The sequence below is a fragment of the Colletotrichum aenigma genome (assembly GCF_013390185.1).
Source record: "Colletotrichum aenigma strain Cg56 chromosome Unknown KSG_Cg56_contig03, whole genome shotgun sequence".
Classification (NCBI taxonomy): domain Eukaryota; kingdom Fungi; phylum Ascomycota; class Sordariomycetes; order Glomerellales; family Glomerellaceae; genus Colletotrichum; species Colletotrichum aenigma.
In genome coordinates, this window is record NW_023500909.1 from 3,890,976 (window position 1) to 3,907,654 (window position 16,679).

The following is a 16,679-nucleotide window of genomic DNA, read 5'->3' on the forward strand; positions in this document are numbered from 1 at the left end:
AACGACCAAAGAAGAAAGAAACGAAACGAAGACACGCAGAGAAACGAAAAGGATTTAATCAAGCTCCATCTTGGTGCATGCCAAATGTGAGGTGCTACTGCCATCTGCAGTAACGAAAAGTGGATCCCTCCCATCGTGTGGCTGAGATATGTGATGTCTCTCGCCTACTCCAATGAAGTCGGGGATTTGTCTCGTCTCTTGCGTCTCTTGCGTCTCTTGTCATTCTCTCACCATCAGCACCATCTAAGTCTTCCTTCCTGCTGTTACCACCACACGTACTCTTGGTACTCTGCTGTGACTCCGACCCCAACACCACCACCATCGCCAACCGGCTAGCTCGCTTGGCCGGAGCAGCTGCTACGCAACGCAACGCAACGCAACGCAGTCATCTCTCCTCGCGGGGCCCGGCTCGCTGCACCTCAGCTGCATTTCGCTGCAGTGACTGCTGTACCCAAGTCCAACAATTGTCCATCCACCTCTTCACATCGGCTCCCCACTCGTCATACACTTCAGACTATCGGTACTTTTGGTCTACCTCGTCCACCCACCTGGCATCCCACCACACTTACTACACTACACCCAACCGACCAACCGCCCTCCCAACGATGTCGAGTCTGACGGCTCTCTGGTGACGGGTTCTTTCAGGTTCCTTTGTAAGGGTGTGATGCTCTATTCAGTGTTCCTGACTAAGGAACGCAGCAGCACGGCGGTTGCGCCAATATCGACGCACCCAAATCGCCATTTTCTCGTATGTGCGTGGTATCCGCCAGCCTGCTTCAGTCTGAGCCGTCTGTTGGCCCCGTATCGTCGTATCGTCATCGTCCCCTCTCTGGCCGATTTGGGTCGGTTCGTCTCGTTTTGGCTGGTCTGCTCATCCGACCCCGCTGTCATCCGTCATTCTCACCTCTCGCCTCGCGACCGGGAAGGGGAACGGGTAAGCTTGCTTCCAGCCTGCGCGTGGTTGACTCATCAATGTCCTTACGGATACAACACCACCCTCGACCGCCGGGTTAGCTCGTGCAAATCAGAGGCCGACGAACCTCGACAGCGAACCGAGGAACCCGCCACATCCACTGGGCTTAAGCCACCACCAGGGGAGAAAGGCAAAGAGCAAACACTGCGACAATGAAGCACCTCAACCAACTCGGGAATTGTTTCATTTCACTCGGCGTGGTCGCCCGCTGCCGCTCCCCCGACCCTGCCGTGTCAAAGGAATTTGAGAATCTCTGCCCCGAGCATCTGCAATCGCGCCTCTTCACAGATTGAGACGATTCAGAGTTACTCATCGGCAACCCATGCGCCCGAAGATTATCGCTCCATTGCGAACTGACAGTGGCATCTGACGCTATCACACCAATGTCTCAAGCCCGCGTCCTTGGACCCGAGAGGTGCAGAGGTGCGGCCTGCATCTCCTCACTACCTTGGGGGCGGAATGTGCATGCATCCATGAGACGTTTTCTTGCTGCAATTCGGCGTCGGTCTGTGACCACTCCTGTTCGACTTTCTGCCAGAACCTTCAACGACGGGTTGCAAGTCTCTGTCTTGACTGCTTCTCAGAGCATTATTACCGGCTAGCTGCCTCACATGCCCCTCCTTGTCTCAAAATTGTTCCACGAGAACTGCAGCCAACCAACTTTGATCTCGTGAGTTGTCGACCGAGGAGAAAACGTCGTCACCCGTGCCGTTCATGCGATCAACCGCTCCTCTCCTCTCCATTCCCTCCCTTCGCGCGGGGAACGCAGGTGGGGTTCCTGGCAGCCTACGCAGTAGCTACAGACAGACACAAAGCACGCGGCCATGCCATGCTGCCGCAGTTAGCCTCTGTTGCGCGGCTAGCTCTGGTCTGCCTCCAGTGCCAGCCAGCCAGCTTGGGCCGTGAGCCGGGCCTTTCGCGGCTTGAGATTCCAACTCATCAGCCCAGCATTGCCATCGGCAGTCCGGATTGCGTCCGGATTCTTCCAAGGCGGGGCGCGCCAAAGTTGGGTCCGTCAACCCAGACACGCACATGGCCGAAGCCGATCGAATGCCAACGGGGTCACTGAGGTGTCAATCACCACACCACGTTGTCGCCAAGAACTCGCGGATTCCACCCGTCTTCGTGTCTCTTTGTCCTGGACAAGATTTTTTGGCAGGACCTGTCTTTGCCAACGACCTGATGAGGTTATCAATTCGCCCGCGGCAGAACGCCCGGCGAGGATCGGTTCCGGAATGGAAGATGCGGATACGGACACTGCCATCTGGTCCCAGCCACCTGGAAACTTCACTTCAACCCCGGAATGCAGGCAGGGCAGACCCCACTCTAAACCTAGCGCCGCCGGTACGCGCCAATCAAACACGGCCCGTGGGCCTTGTTGCTCTCCCGGCCTCGATCGTTTGCATCGAGTCCAACCAGAAGATTTTCACATCCAACCAAGTTCACAGATGCCAAGCTTGCGGCAGACAGGTCAAACCGGGAAACGGCTCGCTCGAACGTTCTTCACAACGCTCTTCAACGTGTCTGACCTCTCACTCGTTTTCTAATGCCCATGCGGCTTCATTCGCCCAAACATGGCGATTCCTTCGGGAGACATGGCACGCAAACAGGGGACCCGCCAGAGCGTGTCTTCTCGTTGCCTCAACGGATCCAATGCCACATGGAAGCATTCTCCAGCATTGGCGGGAATTCCACATTCAAAAGTCATCTCGCGTGTTGCTAGCAATCCGAAAACAAGTCTTGGCCGTCGTTGCCATTTCGACGAACGCATAGCCTCGAGAGGGACTTAAAAATAGCAGGATCAACCTTGAAGTCTGTCCATGGATGGGAAATGAAAATCTCCGCTTGTCCAAGCGAATTCCGCGATGAGTGGGCCGCAAAAACTCCAGAGTTGAGATGCCACTCGGGGGATCCAAGCCACTTCGGACGACCCATGCGCGGCGCTTAGCCAGCAGGGGCTTTCGTTTCTTTGTTCTTGACTCATCGGCGTCGTTGAATCCAAGGGCCGCATGCGTACTAGGGGAGACCACAGCAGGCATCCCAACTCCACACATTCGATGAAGATTTTGATACAGATTTTCTCGGCTTTTTGTGCTACTGCCCGCAGGCCGTTGAACCTCAGGGGGGGGGGATGTGAGCGGCAATTGGCTGTCGATGCAGGGCGGCTTTCAGGCCCTGCAGCGGACGAGTTTCGAGCGCAGATGAGCCGTGTGCCGGATATACAACTCGACGGGCTCCGCTTGTGCTGCGAAGGGCATGAGGCCAGGAGCTCTCCCGCGGAACTCTTGAGGCCTGGCAGGGCCTCCGGACGGACGCAGCCGGTCAATCCGTCTGTGCAACCCAGGCCACCCGTTATTAGGGGGGACAATTCGGATTCACCGGGGTGGCTCATGACGGATCGGGGGGAGAGGACGGAAAAAAGAAAAAAAAAAAAAAAAAAAAAGGAAAAAAAAAAACCTTGGTCATGGGCCAGCCGCAAGTACCGAGTCGACCTCGTGGCAACAGCATGTCAGGAGGATTCGAACGAGTGGTTTGAGCAAAAGGGATAGCTGGACCCTCCATTAACAAAGACCAAATATAGCCGGTCAATGTTGTCTGGACTTTTGGACTGCTCGCCGAAGCCCCCAAACTGGAGTCCAAGAGTCCCATTGGCGTCGACAGACGGCATATTCAAGCGTAAAAGGTGACAGCCAAGTGGAAAGACAGCACGCTCAGGGTGGAGGCAGAGCCCGAGCTCGCCGCCGATCGTCACAGGTTCAGATTCACGGTTGCACGGAGCCGGGGCCACGAGAGCCCTGCAACTTTGCACCCGTCCACTAAGGCAAGGCATGGCATGCTCTAGCCCTTGCCTTGTCCTCTGCGCCCTGTTCCCTTCCGCCAAACGGAATTGCACTTGCCAAACTGCTAGGGGGGGCCACAGCCTACGGGTGTTCTTGAGCTGGTTTCTAGGCATGCAGCGTCCAGGGCCCTTGCCTGCTTCAGGAGCCATGAGGTCATCAAAACCCATGCTCTCCTTAATCTCTCCGCAACAGGTTGTTCCTGGAAAGCAAGTTGGTTGAAACACTTGTTTTTTTCTTTCTTCTTTTCGTCGCCCCTCAATGTCAACAAGATGTAACCAACAGGCAACGGAGACTTCGCACTGGAGCATTCGAGCATTCGAGCACCCGAGCGAGATTACTGCTGACAAACGCCGTTTTCATTCACCTCCTGGATTCCTAGCGCCAAAGAAATGTTCGAGAACAGCTTGAGAAGAACTAGCAAAAGACGCCGGCCCACGTCTGTTTCCCACGCCGTTAACGCTCAACGTCTAATCCCGAGTTTCCAACCCCCTAATAATCTTGACTTCGTAATTTCGTTGCTCGCATTGTCGACCATGGTGATGCTTGACTGACCCGGCTAATAAGCTTCATTCAGCCATCATGGGTTGAAATTAAAGCTGCTTCTTCAGTCCACCAAAAGAACCAATGCCGTCCGCCACATCGGCCGCCTGCTTGTTCCCCTTGAGTTGGTCTGCCGGGGGTGGGTTTGTTAGTTGGGTTTTCTCGGGATATTTTGTGCCCCATGGTTGCCGCTGTCAAAGACTTACCATCGACAAAATCCTGGCCGGCCTTCTGCCCCTGAGCCTGGAGTTTCTTCTTCTCGGCTTCCGCCTTTGCCTTGAACATCATGACGCTGGTGACGATAAGTGGTTAGCCATTGCCGCAAGGACGGTCGCGAGATCCAGCAGGTGCTTTCTGCCTCCGTCAAACTCACCCAATCTGCTCGATGATAGGGTCCAGCATTCCCTGCTGGTACGCAAAGAAGCCTCCGGCGAACACGGCGACGATGATCGCGAGGGAGATGAGGAGGGACTGCGTGGTTGACGACTCCATTGTTTCTGAATTGTGTGTGAGAAGTTGTGTTTTCGAAGTTGATGTCTAGGGGCGCAGAGGCGTTCTGTGTCTATGAGGCTCGCCGTGAATCACAAGCGTGAGATGTTACTACCCTTCTCTTTCCATATTTCCCTCTATCTACTCTGCTCGTTTTATATCTCTTCAAGCATCGTCCTCAAAACTTGCTGGTTCGCAGCTTTCCCTCGTTGTGTGCAACCCCGCGGGAGAGAGATGATCGACAATGACGTCCTCCGAACCTGATTGCGTGGGGGACAAGGGTGAACAAAATCAGGGTCCTCGCCCACCTTTTGCCTTGTTGGAACCAAGATTCAGCCTGCGAACCGCGTCAGCGGGCAGCGAGAACAACACCATTCCTCTGGCGGGTGAGATCAAAGACTGGGCCTACTTGCCCCGGGAGCATACGCAATTATCCGTGTCTTTCTTTTGTACGTATGGATGTTTTTCGTAAACCCCCCGATGAAGTCGCACGAGACCCCACCCGGCCGGAAGCCAGGTGTGGCTATCGGCATGATGACTTCAGCGATGTGGCGGGGAGGGGGAGCACAACCGGGTGGTGGGCTGTTCTGGAACCCCCCGGCTGTAGCGATCTCATCGTGCATGCTGACGGCTGGATGAGGGCATGAGGATGTGGTGTTGGGGCCGTGTTCCTCCTGCGCTGGCATTGATTGCTCGTGCTCTATTATCACGCTTCTTAAGGTCGGCAGTTGCTTTTCCTTATACGGCGCCCGAGCAGTTCACTCGCTTGACTAGCCAAATGTTGGTCTGGCCGGTATGAAGATTATGCTGCCGCGTAGAACGCTGGACGGATGAAGACGACCGTTGGTTTCCTGGATTGGCATCTATCGGTTCGCGGCTTCAATTATTGAGTTACGCTCGTTTGAGTCTGTAACGTCAAGATATTTACACCGCAGGGTCTGGAGAAGTAACTGTTTCTCTGTTTACGCCTCAAGTGAGTGCTGGCGTCAAGCAGCAGATGTTGGTTTGTACCAAGGTCTCAACTGCCGTTTCGCTTCTGGTGAGCTCTTGTGCCTCTCCGACCTGGGAGTTCGGGAGCGAGTGTGACATTCTTCCTGAACCTTATGTATCCCATCTTCGAGCAGACGGGAAGGGCTAATGAGATTGTTCTGTGTTTGTTGTACTCGTTCACTACTGGTCACATGAGTCGATCATTATAGCGCACGCGGAATGCTTTAATGGGATGCAGCTCTATGCTGAAGAACGTGAGGTCAGAGGCAACAATCGTCTCTGGCAAACATCCTCGGCGCCGATACTGACGTCCAGGGTCGGGTGTATGCCCCTGTTCCGGGCGTTACGCTTATTCACGCTTACGTGCCATGGTTCTGGTGTCTGATCATAATCTACCAGCCGGCTACGATACGTCGAGCACTCCAGGAGGTCGCCAGAAACCTCAGCAGTATTCTTCTCCTGTAAACTTATTGAAGGCTTACAGCATCGAGTGGGCTAGCGATGGGACAGGGGCCAAGACGTCGTCTTGATATTACCGCTTCGCTTTAATGAAAACATGACGAGTTCTACAATCGATCTCAAGCTACTCCACCACGCCAACTCGGACTGTAATGAAAGCCATCGCGACCCAACTCGTTGCCTCCGAGGATGCGTCAGTTTTCGGTCTTGTGTGAGTACGTATGTAATCACTGTCTAGAGGAGACTTTGGTGGAAACCCGTCCTCTTGCCGTATAGATGACTTGGTTTCTTTGAACAACAGATCGGCCTCCGGGTGGCATCACGTAGAATCAGGATGGCGTTGACAGGTAGGTGTGTGGACACCTGCCGGTGTTGCCACTAAGCCACACGGGTCGTGATCGTTGTGCGGCAATGTTGATGTAGCGAGCTTTCAGTCATTTGATATGCTCGGTGAATTCATGTAGATTTCTAGGATCACAACTTCCACCGACCATCCGAGCTTCGTGACGCGGCCAGACAGGCGGCGGTTGACAACGACCACAACTGAATACTGACCCATGGGCGACACCAATAGCTCTCTTCTCGAGGTGTTTTCTAATCATTGGTCAGTCACACAGATATCTTCGTGTGCTCGGAAAATTGCTCCAATAGGCCAGCTCTGGCATTGACCATAGTCCGATCCGAGAGCTCCTAATGCCAGATATGCTCATGCGGTTTGGTCTGCAATCCCACGGCGGTGACGCTTCGTCAGTAGATCAAGGGCTAAGAATGGGATGAATTCAGACGAGTATCGCCCTTGTGTCAAGATGTGAAGCTCTCATAGTGTGACTCAAGGATATTGATTGGTGAGCTAATACCAGCCGCGAACGATCGTTCCCGGTGTCTTTCAGGGATTCCCACGTATGATGTCTGAATCTGCAAACAATGTGACTGCGTCATGGTAGGAAGTTGTTGTCTCCCCTTGTCCAAATTCCATCAAATCTCGCGAGAGTGTTGGAAAGGTCTAGACTGCGGACTAAAGCAACTTACTTGACTTGTGGCTACGATCAACCCGTGGGCTGTATGGTCGACTAGAAGGCGTATTGACTTTGACGATCTTCAGGGGAATACTGACGAGACGTTGTTGGTGTAGGAGGGAAGGGTATCCGAACCTGAGGCTCTCGTGATGCGTTTCGATGCTGCGCAGTTGGTTTATCTCCCGGGCACTTTTCACGATCACGAGAATGCTTCGCTGGTGCTTGGCTTATGTGAACACAGGGTGTGGTGCTGCTATCTTGAAGAAAACAATACGACGCCCCTGTATTGATATACTCGGATGAGGACAGGCTGTTGATATGAACTTGATGATGAGGATAAAGAATGCGTATTACGCCCAGCACCCAGTAGGATTACTTTCTCGTGGCTACAAGGGCCACTTCAATTGAAAAGTCATCTCTACGCAACTTGAGTAGAGAGATCAACATCCTTTCTAAAACGTCGGGTGAAGCCACCTCGAGAGCATAGCCGGGAACCTCACCAACACGTTTGACGGAGATACAGGCAGCTGAAATGCATTCGGCTGTGTTACGTTGAAGCTTACAAGAGGTTCTTCGTCAGAAGTATCAACAACGCAAGTATCAACTCTTTCTTCTACTTTAGAGGTCACAAGTCTTGACTCGTGTAGTATATCGGTATGAACAGTGCCCTATACTAGGTAAATCTCGCATAGAAAGGTTGCCAGAAGCCGTCTCGCAAGCACAGTTTCTGACAATGTTTAAGCTCGGTGGCCCAGAGTTGACATGCTTAATAAGTGAGTCGAATGGTTGCATGTTCTCGACACGGGAGGTCCAATCTAGGTTTCTTTACGAGGTCGGAGTGGCCTTGAGAGAACATAGGTGAGAGAGTGTATCTTAATCAAAACCTTACTTCAGACTGCCTGTACTGCAGCCTGATGAAAAGGCAGTAATACGAACTCAGATATTGTTGTATACGGTCGATGGCAGCTCATGAAGTGAAGTGAAGTTGCGATTTAGAGCTGAATGACAAACGTAGGGTATTCGCATGATAGACAGCTGTACCTAGGGCTACTTCTGCGAACTTGAGTTAAGCAGGCACTGCTTCAATTCCCTCAATGTCCAGATAAGTCTGTTGGAACGGAACATACATTGAGAAGATGATACTGACCTAGCTGGTCATGTGTGAATGATTGGTATCTAAGTATGTTGACCTCCAGGAATCATCACATACGACCATACCCACTGGAGAACTCGGGATCCCGTCCGCTCTCCCATAGATAAGCCAGTGAGGGCTGGAGTAGTAGTCGGGTCGGTGACGACCGGCGAATGCCCGGTGTTGTATGTTTTTGCTCATCTCCTCTTTTTGCTGCTAGCCTTTGAACGTACCTAGGAGGGCGACGACATGCTCGCCCCAGCTATCATAATCACGTCCGAGCAAACAACATACTCCTTTTGAATTAAGTCTCAGCTTTGCGTTTTCTAGCTTCCTCCTAACTCATGTTGCGAACGCGTTCAGTTATATAGTCAGCTTCAAGCAGCGGTCCCATGTCCAGGCACCCGTGCACCTTCGGAACGCCTGAAGTGCCTGAGACTTACTACCATACTTACCAGCAGGTCAAACGAGCCTTGTGATTGTGCCGTGTTCAATCGTCTTGAAGTTTGATGCTCAAGCCTCCTCTTGCGCAAGAATTTCTAAACCGAGTATTAGTTCAGCGAAATCCTGGCCTCATTGGGTTGCTCAAATCTTCTCACTATCACCAGCAGAAGCATCTCAGATTTCCATCTCATCACTTCTCGCTCTGTTGTATCACTATCTATCACACTCCTTAAGTCTATGATTGAACTCCAGATCCCGAACTTGGGCTCATGCCAGTCTTGGCTGAGAGCCTCAACCGGGGAGTAAGTAAAACCGCATTCCTTTCAACAATAGAGGAGAGGGCGACCTTGTGCCGAAAAAGTTACTTTATCCAGTAGTTGAGAAGAACTAAACTTAGGCCGAGGGACAAGGCTAGAAGCTCTAGATAGCCCAGAGATTCACAGACCAGACAGACGTGTAGCAGACCTGCCGAAGGTTCCCGCAGGATATGTGGTGGAGGATGAGTCCCACAACCTCGGCGGGTGGCTTGAACGCCATGGACATCTTTTGAGCCTAGCCATCAATCTGCCATCTGAACTCTAGGCGTTACATGAAATCCAGGAAGTGACATTGCAAGATTCTTAAATCAAACGAGCGAGGGGTGGTGGATGGTAGAGACTCTCCCACTGACCCACATTTCGACATCCAACCAATCAGACACAGCCCTTTTCCAACATGAGAACCTCTCCTCCTCCATCAACCCATCGCCAAAACTTTCCCTCAGCCAGCGCCATTGCCGATTCCCTCACCGCGTCCAATTCGCCAAGGTTGCTGCAGTAAGGAAACCAGCCACCAGACGACCTGCTCGATGAGCCATCCGACTGACTGTGTACTAGAGCCGGGGATGCCGTCAAGCTCTTCTGCGTAATCACCCACTCACTTCCTCCATCCACGCATCCACCCACCCACGCACGAGCTCAAGATGTTAAAGTAAGCTTAAAAACTCCTCCCACTCTCTGCCGGCCACGTCTTGGCATGGGATGTTCCACTTCAAGTCGCGCCCGCTAAGCTGACACCCGCACGCCCACAGAGCCTACAAGAACCTGTCTCCCAAGACCCGCCTCGGGTTTGGCGTCGCCGTCCTGGCCTGGGGCGGAGCAGGCCTCTACCTTTCCGACAGGGCTGAGGAGAAGTACAAGCCCACCGTCGAGGAGAAGGCTGCTGTCGACAAGTACGTCCCCAAGGTTCACGTCGTCGACAGGTCGTGAGGCAGAAGTCAAGAGACCAGACTACGATTTTGTGAGGGACGGTGTCTCTGAAGCAGTCACAATCATTAAGGACAAAGTGGTGATTTTGTACAGTCAATTCAATTTTGCAATGTCTAATCTCTAAGTTCATGCCGACTTCCAAAAGAAGCACTGAGAAACTGCGCTGGCGGTAGACCGCTGCTGCGGACCGCCTTTTTTTGTTTTCGCGATAAACGACGAGTACCACCCATTTTGAGACATCTAACATTAGACCAGACCAGCCTAGCCGTGCGCAACCGCTTCAACGAAAATCATTATGAGCGAAAAGCCATGAATATCGTGACAACCTCGCCGGGCCACCTGTGGTGTCACCCGAGAGCCTCCCAAGTTCTATCTGATCGCAGTCTAATGCAGTGCCAACTCCACCATCCCCGTCTATCATTGCGCAAAACCACCCGCCACAAGATGCATATCAAAAATAACCACCGTGTCCGGCTTTGATGCAGTAGGGAATCGAGGTTGCTTTTCAACAACAACGCGTATGAGTCGATGAAAACGGATCCGTGAGGATACAACGTGAAAAGGAAAATGAAAATGAAATAAAAAAGTAAAACAAACGCCACCAAATGCAGATGAGTTTTGTTGTGTCAGAGAGTGCCGCCGGCCACTGTGCTGATATCCGTCTGAACTGAAGGGATTCCCGGGTCTTCCACCACCGCCGAAAGATGTTTGAAAAGTCGCGCCAGGTCGAGTGTGAGGTTTTCCGACCCAAAATCCTTGTCGATTTCTCCAACCGATCCCAATTCCTCGCCCCTCGAGGCTCCATCCGTTTGTACCCATGTCTTCACCGACTTCAGAAGTTGCATCACCTGCATGAAGCGACGATCCGAATCCATCTGCAGATCCGTTGCCCGCGTGTGCTTCAACATGTATCTCGCCAACCAGTAGAAATGGATGCCATCTCTAGAGAATCCATATCTGCGCGCGTTCTTGGCCATACCAGGGGGAAACTGATTGACCATGTCCGCGTCCCAGTTGACCTTGAACTTTTGCAGCGCCACGCGGAAAGATTCTTGAACGTGAGCGGGCATCGCTTTTGTGGCGGGGTCGACAGGTGTTGCTCTTCCGCTGTTTGTACCAGTGCCATCAGATCCTCCATTCACCATCCAGTCACTCAACGGGGGCGTCGCGTAACCCTTCATTACGGCGTTACCGTCCAGTTGAGCGCGTCGGATCAAGGAGAGGATGGCGTGGATCAGGATGAACTTGCCGTACAGGTTTGTGCTGCCAGGCTGTATCTGATACGACCCGTGCAACAGCGCTCTGAGGGCAAGGTCCATCTCCGGCTGTTTGCTGCGTTGTGTGCCATTCGGGTTCTTTTGTCGCACAAGCTCCTCCCCGTGGAAACCGAGAGCGTCCTCACAATCCTTCTTCGTCCGCGCATCCCATGCAGCGTCGTCCGAAGGAAGAGGTATGCGCATCTCGAAACTGTCGAGTTCGGAGTTGGCGTTGAAGTAAAGTTCCATGGCAGAGTTGCAGAGGAAGATGATGTGCATGAGGCGTATCCGCTTTTCCTGTTCAACCCACACACCCCAATCGAATGTGGAGACGTCGAAGTTTTGAGGGGTAAAGTTGACTTGGTGCAGCGGGCTGAAGAGGGGCATGGCTGTGGAAACTTCCATCAGACGCAGTTTGCGAGTCTGCTCCGCCATTGCTGGCAAGATCTCACGCGCGCTTTCACGGTGCCCAGGTGTGCCGTTCCAGAGCAGCAGAATTTGGAGCAGCATGACAGCCTGAAGTTCCTCAAGCTCGCGACTGCTATCGCCCGAAGAACTATTGTCAGCGTTTCCAGTCTGCCGTGAGCCCACGGTGTTGGCCAGGAATGGGACATCGCGGATCAAAGCCGCCCGAAGGAAGTTCATCATGTCGCGCACGTGATCTGGAGAGAGACGGTCTGAGTAGCAGGCGCCCATGCAACACATGCCTGCAAGTAAGCCAGTATACGATTCCAGGATACGGAACGTCGGGGTATGAAGGATGGGGAAGTGCACATGGAAGTGCGTGTACTTCTCCAGAAAATCGCGAATGTTTTCGGCCGAGAAATACAGGTTGAAGCCGGCGCTTTCGTTGGTAATCGGGGAGCCGGGAGGGTAGAAGAAATTTAGGATCTGGTTGGAAATATGGGTGTAAGGGTCCTGAATCGATGGCGGAACGCCCCAGGTAGAGAAGAATAGGGAATCGGCGGAGTGGGTTGGGCCAGGGAGACCTTCAGTTCTTTGGGTGCCAGCATTAGGCTCTTTGTTGGTTGCGATCTGCGTCTGTCCAAGATTAGGAGTTGTTTCGAAGGTATTTGCGTAGGTTTGTTGCGCACCAGCCTGGAACATTTGAGACCAATCAAGGCCCGATTGTTGGTTCGAGTTCGACCCGCCATACATGGACATTCCATTTTGACCCGGGGGCATATTGTAGTTTTGCATCTGTTGATTCATATTGGGCGTCATGGAGCTAGGGACATCGCCGTTGTATGCCTGCTCGAACTGGCCGTTACGGCCCTGAGCATCCATGACAGAACCTGTCAAACCCCTTCTGTCTTGGTTACTGCCATTATCAATTCTGGTCAGGCTGCTGGAGCGAGACAGCTGGCTCTGATCGTTCGCGAGGTTGCCCATTCCATCCGACACAGGCATCATACCGAAGGGCTGAACCATGCCATCCGCAGGGATGTTACCTAGACCATTGAGGTGGTTCAGTCCGCCATCCTGACCAAGAGCCGCCTTCTGCGCAGCAGCGTTCTTCTTGACGTGGGCCTGAGGGTGAGACAAGTGGCTAGCACCAGTCGGGTTGCCTCGGCGAATGGAGCACTTCTGGAAGTGACGCTTGAGAATGTCACTACGCGAGAAAGTGTCGCGGCACAGAACGCACATGTAGGGGCGGTCACCCGTGTCTGGGAGTCGCGTTTTGGTCAGCGTCAGCTTCGGGGGTCTCAATTGGGGGATACTCACGGCGCAGGAGATGACGCTTCAAGTGCTTGGCGTGGAGGTAAGTCTTGGTGCAGTGAGGGCACGGGAACTTGCCGTCCGCATCCTTGACGGGAATGACGGTGCTCTTTGCGTTGCCAGGGCCAGCAGGAGTGGCGGCAGGGCGTCCAGGAGCGCTGGGAAGGATGCCGCGGCGGCCCTGAGAGCCAACCACGTGAGTAGGCTGGTCGCCATCGCCCATACCTCCAGGGAGAACGGAGCCAGGTCCGTAGGGAGAGTTCATGCCGGGCTGAGGCATAACGCCACCAGCAGGCATGGGGCGAAGGACGGGCGGGACGCGACCGGAGGCAGGAGCAGGCGCGATGGGCTGCGGGTGAGAGGAAGCCATCGTGGTCTGGGGCAGCATAGACTGAGTGCCGTAGCCCTGGGGCGGGGGAGGGTACTGGCCCATCTGCTGGTAAGGACCGCCGCGTCCAGCCTGAGCTCCAGGTTGCTGAGGGTAGGCGGGCATGTTGTTCGCAGAGCCCGGAGTGTTGGGGGTCGCGGGAGTGCGAGGAGTGTGAGGGTTGCTGCCGTACATCTGGTTCATGGCCGCGGAGGTCTGCGGCTGGAGAGGCGGCAGAGTCTGGTGAGGCAGGGGAGAGTTGGTGTGCTGCAGCTGGTGAGGCGTGATTGCGGGCGGCGACGGGTAGGAGGCCGAGCTCGTGTTTATACCATTGGTAGGGTACTGGGAAGCGTCCATGCTATCCGCGAGTCTGATGGCCTTTTGTCGAGACAAAGGCGCACAGAGCTTTGAGTTGTTGCGAGGTGTCGAGACGCGTTCCTACGTCTGTACGGGGACTCGTCAACGGCCTCGTGGGAAAATTTTGTGGGACAAGGACAATGAAGTCGTCGACCCAGCCGATCTGAATTTTCTGCGCGCGCCGAGCAAAAAGGAAATACTCGTGTGAGTGCAGGAGAGAGGTCGAGGAGCTCGAAGACAAATTCCACCAGTGAATGAATGATGGAAATCGCGAACCCAAGAACAGAGACAACACGCGAAGAGGTGTTGTTTTGTGAGAAGGTGGGTTTTGTGGTGGGATGAGGCTCCAGTTGATCCCGTTTGGAGGTGGTTTTGGGGAGGGTCGGGAGTGGGTCGACGGGGCTCGATCCTTCTTATTTTTTTTCTCTCTCTCTCGCGTTGCTCTTTTTCGGCAGAAAAAAAAAGCTGTCAGGTACCTGGCGGCGCCGAGAGGGGGTCAGAAAAAAAAGTGGTCTTGCCGGGGTGGGTGCCGAGGGTGTGCGAAGCAGGAACCGTTGAGTAGTGGTCCGTCCAAAGGGTGGAGGAAAAAAGGGAAGATGTGGGTTTGGACGTCGCCCCTTCTGGGAGGAGTGGATCCTGTCTGCCCTTTATGAAGGCCCTTTTTCGGAGAATGTGTGGGAGGTTGGACCGTTGGTCGCTTGAGTTGGTTGACACCGTGGTGGGCGATGGGAGACAGAGAAGAGAAAAGGTGTGGATGATTGGATGGGGGGGTTCGGTAAGTGATGAAGGCAAGTGGGCAAACTTCCTTGCTCCAGCGGCAGGCGCGAAAGGTACCTGGGATGAATTTTTTCGTTTTGTGCTGGTGACTGGGCGCGTAGGTTCTCAATCTGGTACAGAGGGAAGGTACAGACAGGACGGTTTGCTGCGCGTGAACCAAGTCGAGTACAGCACAGCACAGTTTCCAGGTATCGTGTGCAGATGGTGACCAGAACAAGAAAGTTGGAGACCGCGGTACAAGATCAAAGCATCTGCGGTGGATGACGCCTGGTGTAAAATTTTCGGGGGGAGGGTGTGGGAGTGGTGAAGTGAGAGGTGTGGGAGGTGAGCCGGGAGGGGGGGGGCAGGAAGGGAAGCGGACCCGTTTTCCTTTTCCTTTTTTTTTTTTTCCTTTCTCGGGATGTCCACTTCGGGGCTAATTGATAAATATCAGAGGATTTGCCGCGTTCGCGATTCGGTTCTCGATGGAATTCGGGTCGAGTCAGACTTGCTGGGCAGCAGACAAAAGGTCGCAGTTGGGATGAGGACGGAGAGGCAAAACAAATGAAGGACGAGAGGAGATGGAAGGCAGAGGAAAGTCCCAAGGAGAAGAGAAATTCAAATACACAACACGAAGAAGGAAGAATAAATTGGCAGGCAAAGCCAGAAGGGTACAAAGGCACAAGTACCCGCCTGGCTCACCATGCCGCTCTCTGCCAGGGAAGTTGAGAAAATTTCGAGGGAAGCAGCTGCCAATGGCCACAACCTGATGCCTGCCCAGGGCCTGTTCTTGCACTGCTGCTGCTGCTTCCTCGGAGATGGTTCCATGTACACAGGGTGAGCACTGTGAGCGGCGACTGTACGGTCAGGTAATGTGTATGATCAGATACCGTGGTGCGGTACCGTACCGTAGCAGACAGACAGGACGACGAGGATGACAAGGCCCTTGAGCTTTGGCCAGGAAGGTGAAGGTCAAGGGGGGACGTCATTCAGGAGACGGCGGTGTGCACTGAGGAAAGAAGCACCAGAAAAGAAAAAGATGGTGAGGTAATGCGAACTGTCGGCTCGGTCGTCGTCCAGGCGAGTGTCAAAATCGAGCTACCCTTGCCTGGCTTGTCATTATCCGTACATGGCTGGCCCGCCCAGCAGTTAGGCTCACGCTTTGCCGGGACGCAGGCCTGTCAACATTTGCACAGGCTACCCGACGCCTTCAGGGTGCCATTGCCTCCAAACAGGGCGGTGACGCGAACCTAAACCACCCGATCGTCCTCACCTTCTCTTAGCGCCGAATCTGCGGGTACGGCGAAACGGAATCACACGGACTGCACTATTAGGTAGGTTGGCAGGCAGATAGAAAGAAGAGCTTGCGAATTCCTTGCCGTAGATTGATAACTGCGCCTTGGGGGCTGGACGCGTGAGATGTGAGAGAGTGATGGGAGCGAGAGACTACACGAATAATTCGCAGTCTAGCGCGAGATGAGGTGAGAGAAACAGGCATGTCATCGTCAAAGTCTGCATTAGATCACCGGGCTATGCTATGCCCATGCCATCCTTTATCCATAGCTGCGTTATGCTCGCTGAATACCTCTACCTACAAATCCTGGGCTCTTTGACAGGCTTCTACCGGTAGGTAGGTAGGTAGGTACCTTAGGCATGTTCTCTCAACTGACCTCACCGTCAGCGCATCGGCCGAGTCCCCAGGGTATCGAGTCACTGTCTCACTGTGTCTGCTGCTCAGGGCAATCACATCCCATACCGGTACTCGTCGTGCGCATGCCTTCCCGCGTGATCCTCATCAAAGATTGTGCCAATTTCTCCAGGGAAACCCTCACCTGGTCGCATCTTGTTACCTCATATCTCTAATGAGGCAATAAGGAAAGTGAGGGAAGGAAGGAAATAATCCTTTTTTGCACCAGTGCTTTTCCGTCATGTCAAGGAGGCGTACGAGAAGGTGCCTGTCTCCTTCGTGACCTCCCTCCCTGGCAGGCAAGGCAAGGCAGGGCACTATGACTTTTTGGCCTTGCCTTGGCTCCCATGCCTGAGATATTGCACCTGCCTCCTTTTACAGGCCACCAGGTAGGTAGGCGGGCAGGT

General features: G+C 53.7%; 3 protein-coding genes across 3 annotated transcripts; 1 reads left to right on the top strand and 2 right to left on the bottom strand.

Moving 5' to 3' along the window:
• Window positions 1-4,403: 4,403 nt before the first annotated feature.
• Window positions 4,404-4,845, bottom strand: CGCA056_v005009 (uncharacterized protein; the record flags this gene model as incomplete). Its single annotated transcript, XM_037320264.1, has 3 exons — window positions 4,404-4,483; window positions 4,560-4,645; window positions 4,727-4,845. The coding sequence occupies 3 exons, from the start codon at window positions 4,843-4,845 to the stop codon at window positions 4,404-4,406; spliced, it is 285 nt and encodes a 94-aa protein (XP_037181628.1).
• Window positions 4,846-9,844: 4,999 nt separating this feature from the next.
• On the top strand, window positions 9,845-10,130 carry CGCA056_v005010 (uncharacterized protein; the record flags this gene model as incomplete). Its single annotated transcript, XM_037320265.1, has 2 exons — window positions 9,845-9,852; window positions 9,953-10,130. The coding sequence occupies 2 exons, from the start codon at window positions 9,845-9,847 to the stop codon at window positions 10,128-10,130; spliced, it is 186 nt and encodes a 61-aa protein (XP_037180639.1).
• Window positions 10,131-10,756: 626 nt separating this feature from the next.
• On the bottom strand, window positions 10,757-13,829 carry RSF2-0 (Respiration factor 2; the record flags this gene model as incomplete). The annotated part of the gene is made up of 2 exons (XM_037320266.1): window positions 10,757-13,053; window positions 13,112-13,829. 2 exons carry the CDS (start codon window positions 13,827-13,829, stop codon window positions 10,757-10,759), a joined length of 3,015 nt encoding a protein of 1,004 aa, XP_037180638.1.
• Between the last annotated feature and the right edge of the window lie 2,850 nt (window positions 13,830-16,679).